Consider the following 7,608-nt stretch of genomic DNA (forward strand, 5'->3'; position numbering starts at 1 on the left):
GGTCAGTGAAGAAGCTGGTGGGAGTTGTGCATCTTTGATGGATGGCAAAAGTTTCAGTCCTATTGGTTGAAAAAGGATTCCAGGAACTCGGGGCTGAATCAGATGGCAGAAACACAGTGCAGGTGGGCAGTTAGTTCAGTGCAGGCTTCTCCCTAAAGTGCAGTTTGCATGAAAGCCCCCCTATCCCACCCCCACCCCCATGTAGAAATGGCTACTAGGCTGGAGATTTTGTTTGTTTGTTTGTTTGTTTGTTTGTTTCAGCCCAGTTATCTAGCTACTGGGAGCCCTTTTTGTTAGATGTTTTCTTTCTCAAGATCCACACAGGTCAGTTTAGCCAACACTGATAGTTTGCCTTTTGTGAGTTGGTAATGTGCCTAACCACCTAGACTACAAAAAGTATTCTGTAAAACAGTGCAGAGTGGAGCAACTGTGATTCTACCTGCCTTAGACCCTGCATTCCAGGTATTATCATTGAGCTGCTAACTTAAAATCTCCAGAGGCATTAGATTCACTTTCATCTGACTGTCTCTTAACCCCAGACAGTCATTGGTAGATTCCAATAGTATTAAAAGTGTGTATTAAAAGTAGTATTAAAAGTGTCCATTGCTCTTCTTTTTAAAACAACAGTAAAATATAGCTGAAACCGGTTTAGCTCAATGGATAGAGCATTGGCTTGGGGACTGAAAGGTCCCGGGTTCGATTCTGGTCAAGGGCATGTACCTTGGTTGCGGGCATATCCCCAGTAGGGGGTATGCAAGAGGCAGTTGATTGATGACTCTCTCTCATCGATGTTTCTAACTCTCTATCTCTCTCCCTTCCTCTCTGTACAAAATCAATAAAATATATTTAAAAAAATAAAAATAAAACAACAGTAAAATATAGTTAGATGTGATTATAGGTACAGATGTGAAATCCTGATTTATGAATATTTTATTCTTATTATTTTCAAGTTCTTATTAACTCAGACTAGGATAACCAGAGGTTATTGTAGAAGTCCTAATGGAGTCTGCTTTAGTAAATAATAATATGCAGTAGGCTGAGAATGAGTATTGCCATAGCAATAAATTAGAATTTGGATAGTAAAGTTAAACTCCTCCTCTGTGTGCCAGTCATTCTCTTGATATGACATTAGGGAAAACTGGTTTACTTTGTGCACCTATGGGAGGTATTGTTTTCACCAGTTAAATATATTTTACCATCTGATCATTTGAGTACCTTGCAGTGTGTATGTCTTAGCAATATAACTGGTGTGATCATGAAGGACAATGTGCTGTTCTTGAACATGGAAATAAGGTTTGGTGAGTGTAGTGGAGGTGTATGCATTTTCTGAAAAGCTCTGTTTTCCAGATTGTTAGTGCATGCCCAAGTAGATACACAGACACTTAATAATAGTGCTTAATTGCTGTAGTCAGGTTGAGCAACACATAAATTTATAGCAATTCAGAAACCAGGAACACAAGAATGTTTTTTAGCCCAATGATAAAGACTGACTACAATTGCTAGTCAGTAAAGTACAGACTGCATATTGTGGGTAGCAAACCATTCTTATAGAATGCATATGGTACAGTTTTCTTGACAGTTGCTTCCAAAGTGTACTTTTCCATGTCATCCTGGTTTCTTTAATAAATTTCATTGTAAGGTAGTTGTTTTTTTATTTTTTATTTAAATAAGCAATGTTTCACTTCCCAATTTTATATTTAATTATGAAGTTTACCAGTTGGCTACTATGTGCCAGGCACTTTCACTTATTATTTTTCCAGTATCTTAGTAAATTAGAAACTCCTTTGCCCATTTTAGAAATTAGAAAATGGAAACCATGAAAGGTTTATAAACTTATTTCTGTTTGATCCTACATATGGTTTAACATAACTGGGTTTCCTCACTGAATTAGTTGCCTAATACTTGAATATAGATAATGTATCAAATTAAAAGAGATGGATCCCTATGAAGGACTGGGGTAGAATTGAGACTAGAACAATGAATATCTGAGAATTAATTTAGCAAGTTTGATAAGTGGAACATGACTGTTTTGGGCAGGTCTGGTTCCAGAGCCAATGAATGTACTGGACCTATTGGATTTGTTGAAAATGCAAATAGTCCAATTAAATGTAATATTCATTAAGGGAAGAAGAATACAATTTGAAAGCTTTTATGAAGACATGTACTGCCTAATCTGTGAATTGAAAGCATCTTTTAAATTTGCTTCCTTCATATTCCTAGGTGGTAGTGAAAATGTGGGTAGAAAAATGAGAGCATTTCAAATAATGCTAATGAAGTTAAATGATTGCAATCTTCCATATTGTGAGGGAAAGTTGTTAGCTGGGAAAGATGAGGACAGAATTAAAATATTACCATGACTGGCATTTGATTTGAAGACTGCAAAGATAAGCTTAGGTTCCTATTTATGAAAACCATCCTCACAGTCTGATGAAATATTTTTTAAAAGGTTTTATAGTTGCCATGGAAACTTGTTAGCTTTGATGGAGTAAGTTGTAATCCATATTTAATCATCTGAGATGAAGTAGCCAAAAAAATCTACCAAGTAAAATTAAAAGTAGCTTCATCTCTAATCTTATACTAGTTTGGAGGGATGGAAAGGGTAATAAATAGCCTAAAGATTAGATTTTTGGTTAATTATTGCTGCTTGAAAAACAAGATATTTAGGATTCACATTGCCTGAATGCGATTCTGATGTTACTCTTTATATGTTACTATTTCTTTTAAATGGTATTTTTTTTAGGTTTTGACATAGAAATTTAGATGGTGAGACCTTTCTGAAAGTTGATGAAATGTAAGCAACAGATTCAATTTCTGAAAGCCATAGGGACATAGATAATATTGAAGACATTGATTCCTATGGTAACACATTTGCCTTTGGCCCCAAAGTGGCTGGTATTTGCTTAGCTTCCTTTAATTACTATATATTGACAGCTGTTTTTCACAATTATAAAATGTCAGATTAATGAACATATGTACAAGGGCGTATGTACATAGCCTTAGGTTTGATTAGACATCTCACATGACGAAGAGGTCTGCATGAAGAGTTCCTGAGATGTTTTTGGCATTTCCTAATGTGTCTGTCACATAGTGGGAGCTAAAATCCTTTCAAACGTTTCAAATATTATCCTCAATTCTCTTTTAAAACAGGTGACAAAAGATCTAAAACAGTATGACAACAAAATTATAGAATGCAAATTTGAGAACAACAGCTGGGTCTTCATGAGACAGAGAACAGACAAAAGTTTTCCTAATGCCTACAACACTGCCATGGGTGAGTGTGACAACCTACCAATGCTTGTTCCATTACCAGCAAAGCATGCTGCCTCTCTTGCTCTTGGGCAGAGTCATGGGAGCCTGTCCTTCCTTGCTCGCTGGGATCAGGTTGTGTCAGGTCTACCCCCTGGTCGGCTCTGGTTGGTCTGTAGGTTCTCCTCTTTAGATAGGGCTTGTGCCCATGTGTCCAAGAGGGAAGCTTAAAGGGCAGGATGACGGACTGTATACAAGTTGAATTTATTGAACAACAAGAGTCATGATAATTTCAGTTCTATTCAAAACTATAGCCATTGTTTGCCAGATGGTAAATGACTAAATTAGCAGGGGGGGAATGTAATTTCCAGCTCCTAAAATAGCTCTACAAACAATGGAGAACGAAGTAAATGAAAGCTGTTAAGAAACAACACCCTAAACCAGTGGTCACCAACTGGTGGTCCAAAAAGTTGGCGACTGCTGCACCTGCTCTGCTATCATGTAGGGTGATCTTTGGGGACAGTGTGAATGCTTTGGGGATTCAGAATAGTAAGTGTCTGTCCTGGGGAACAACACAAACAGTAAATCCAGCTGTTGCCCTGGATTGCATTTTTAGAGGAGTTTGGAAAAAAAGATAAAAACCAAGATTAAAGGTCAGTAGAATAGCATATTTCTAGAGTGCTCAGTCAGTGGTGATGATGATTAACGATAAGATTATGAGAAAATATAGAAATTGCCAGTTTGAGTTTTGCAGCTTAAAAGTTACTGTTGAACTTAGCAGATAAGTTCAAACAAGGTGAGTTAATTCTGAAAATTGTAATAATTAAGCCAGTATCTTTCCCCCCCCAAAAAACCAAATTGGTAAGTACAATTAAAAGGACTGGTACTAAATTTTGATTACATAAGAAAATTTGCTTTTTTAAATTAGTAATTTTACTTCAAACAAGTTATTAAAATAATATTACCTACCAGCTACAGTGAAACCTGCCTGTTCAGTGGGAATGGCTGCTGATGCTGAGCTGTATACTTTGCAGTGTGGACTGTTTTCTGAGAAAGATTGGGCTGTAGCACATATTTTTTGTAGAAATTTTAGTTGAGTATGGTCTATAATGTGATGCACTATGCTAGGTTAAAATCCTGTAACAACTATTTGGGGAGACAGAAAACCATAGTGGATATATGTTTATAACCCAAGTACTTAAAGTTTTAGTTTAAAATTAATACTATAGTAATGAATAGCTACTGGAAAAACTCTTTTGGAGGGTGGGAGAGGGAAGAAAGTAGTTTAATCTGAAGCATGTCACTCAAGTCAGTAAAGTGGGGGTGTTTAGCATAATGGAAGGGAAACCTTTCCCCTTTCTCATCTCCCTGTGGTGAGCCCACTGCCTTAATTATCCCTCACGCGAGACACGTGTCTTCCTTTGTCCACAGCTGTATGCAACAGCATCTCAAACCCTGTCACCAAGGAGATTCTGTTTGAGTTCATTGACAGATGTGCAGCTTCTCAGGGACAGAAACGAAAGCATCATCTGGATCCTGACACGGAGCTCATGCCTCCACCACCTCCCAAAAGACCTCGCCCTTTGCCCTAAGTCCGCCTCTGACTTCAGGATTGAGAGGAGAGATGAACGAGAAAAATGCTGTCGCCTCATTTGCAGCCCGAGAAATTCAACAAACAATGTGGCTTGATGTTGATACACATTTGAATTTTTTTAAAAGAAAAGTATTGTAGCCAGGTTGTAAATATTTGACTCATTTGTTTTCTTAGTGCTACAATAAATACATCATGGACATAAACATTTTATTTATATTTGATAAACCCAGCCTTACCTTGTGGAATCTGAAGATTGAAATATCCAAAGGTTTGAGCAAGATTGAAATCAATGAAAAAGAGGCCTTGTTTATATATGGATAACTTCTACCTTTAACTTATAAAATTAGCAATCTGGAACTGTGAGCGCCAAAACACTATATTTTTTAGAAGTTACATTTCAGCTATGGTAAATTTTCCTTTTAAAAAATTTAGGCAGTGGCATTAAACATTCTTCCTATCCTTTATCATGGATTTTCTCCATATCTGGCATTCTTGTGTTCAAAAACAATGACAAGGTTGTTAAGTAATGCATATATTAAACATTGTGGTCTGGCTTTATCATTTTAAGAGTTATTTGTGGACATGTAAAAGGAAAAAGGGACCCTCTGTTTTGTGAACTGCCTCTTCTCTAAGGAAGAGCACTGAGTACCTGTCTGCACCTGCTTCTGTTGTGTGAGCTACAGTGCCAGATCTCCTGTGTGCCAGTCTGGCCGTGGTTTGGGGTTTCTTCATAGAACTTAGATCTACACCACCAGACCCTTCACCCTATTGCTCCCTGGGAGACATTTTTTTAAATGCCAGGGCGACTGCTTTACCTCAGTGGTATCAGCACATTGTAAACTACATTAACACACAAAACTCACTGTGATTATAGGAGTGGTATCAAACACAAGCAGTGCTGTGTGAGTTCCCTCGAACAGAACAGCAATAGAAGTGCCAGCCGGCTCCATGGTCAGGAAGGAGTGTGAGTGGAGCAGCAGCACGCTGCCGCACCGCTCCTTTCCCACTGCCACGCAATGCAGGGGCACAGACCTGGCACCGGTAGGAACTAAACTTCAAGGAAGCCAGGACATTTCTTTTCAAAGCCAGGATTCTATGTACATTTTCTCCTGGCAAAGTTATTTCTGTTGTATGTCTGAATTTTACAAAGTTTACTGGTAGATAATGGGTTTAAAGAGCAGCTAATTGGCCATCTGCCATTGTTGAGAAACCACGTTCTGATTGGTTTGTGAAGGAACTGAGAATCAGCCCATTAGAGGCTATTGTATTTATTTTTAGAGATACAGGTTTTAAGTATGTGTATTTTAAATTTTTTTCATGGCCTGAGTTTTATACATATCTCTGTATATATATATATACACACACATACATACATATACATATACATACATGTGAGTGTATGCAGCAGTGTATATTCTTCTACTAATGCAGTCAGAAATGAAAATCCAAATGACTTACCTAGTAGACTGAATATCTGATAAGATTTGTATATGTGATAGCACAAAATGTATTTACATTCACCTAAGTTTAAATGTTTTTAAACAAAGTTTTCTCCTCCAGTGCTTTTCTATATGAAATAATAGCGTCATGCTCAGGTGTTTTCTTTTGTTGTCCCCAAGTTATGTAATGTATAGTGAATTTATCCAAAATGCCATTTTAGGTATGCTCTTGTGTGTGTGGGCGCTGAAGGAATTAAAACATCCAACAGTCACATGACTAGAGAGGTGGAGATTTGTCCAGGTGCCATAGTGTCTTGTACAAAACGGACCTAAAAAACACCAATGCGACTCCAAATAGTCTGATGCCTCCTTCACCCGGATTAGTGACTTTTCACATCATATGTTGCTTTCTCCTGAGCCTGGGTAAATGCAGAGCCCTTTTCCTGATGTAAGAGCAAGCTTTTGCCAGCGATCTTTAATGGAGTTAAATGTTTATGGTAATTGTAACCTTTTAAATGAGTTATGTGAAAAGAGCATCTCATTTTTAATACAGCCAGATATTTTCTCCTTGCCATTGTACATTTTCTAGCAGTTAACTTTCTTAATCTTTCTTTTCAACTATAGTGAAGTGTAATAGTTGGCCTTATAAGTAAACCCATGTGGCCCCTGAACACACTACCACCCGCAGTGTCATGAAGAGTCATCTGGAAAGTCAGAGGGGAGGGCGGGAGGAGGAGTGGTGGGACCTGGAGCCAGGATTGGGGACATCAGGAGGGAGACACTTCCCTTCTCAGCTCACTTCACATACCCATTTTTTGACACGGAAGTTTTGTAGGTAAGAAAATTTTGCTTTTCTGACTTATCACATATAAAAGCTTTTGCATTGTGTTTGGAAAGATGTGGCTGACTCGACTACCTGGATGATTACATTTGCTTTCTGTGAAATGCTCAGAAAATGTCAGGACATTCCTTCTCTGATGTGTCAGTGTGAATTGTAATAAAACTTCTGACTTAAAACAACAGAAAGTGTATCTACTTTGTGTTGCTTGTGACGGACGTCTTTGTGTCTTTTTAACTGATGCTGTTATGCCCCTTCTATTGCTGGCATCAGATTCTCCTGCTGTCAGCCAGACCCAACATGATCTATCTGGTTGTGTCACATCCTAAAAATTAGCATAAGATGTGGAAAATCCTCTACTTTTCTTCCTGAGAGACGAAGAAATTTGAATGGCTTTGGGGGATATAGTTTGCACCTTTTGTTTTGGGAGTGGGGGGGAATGTAACCTAAGGCCACAGCTGGTAGGTTGTGCACTGAGACACAAGCTCTGA

At 38.1% G+C, this 7,608-nt stretch overlaps 1 protein-coding gene across 7 annotated transcripts in view; it reads left to right on the top strand.

Moving 5' to 3' along the window:
• RNGTT (RNA guanylyltransferase and 5'-phosphatase) overlaps positions 1-7,299 on the top strand; it is a 180,140-nt gene extending 172,841 nt beyond the window's left edge. For 6 of the 7 annotated variants that reach the window (XM_036413359.2, XM_036413357.2, XM_045572575.1 and 3 more), the window contains 2 exons: positions 3,148-3,271; positions 4,678-7,299. In XM_036413359.2, the coding sequence (XP_036269252.1) occupies positions 3,148-3,271; positions 4,678-4,838 (285 nt within the window). In that variant the 3' untranslated portion in view covers positions 4,839-7,299. The remainder of the gene's footprint in view (positions 1-3,147; positions 3,272-4,677) is intronic. The other variant, XM_036413355.2, reaches the window with a different exon arrangement.
• The last annotated feature ends 309 nt before the right edge of the window (positions 7,300-7,608 follow it).

This window comes from Pipistrellus kuhlii, unplaced genomic scaffold (genome assembly GCF_014108245.1).
Source record: "Pipistrellus kuhlii isolate mPipKuh1 unplaced genomic scaffold, mPipKuh1.p scaffold_m20_p_5, whole genome shotgun sequence".
In the NCBI taxonomy this organism is placed as follows: domain Eukaryota; kingdom Metazoa; phylum Chordata; class Mammalia; order Chiroptera; family Vespertilionidae; genus Pipistrellus; species Pipistrellus kuhlii.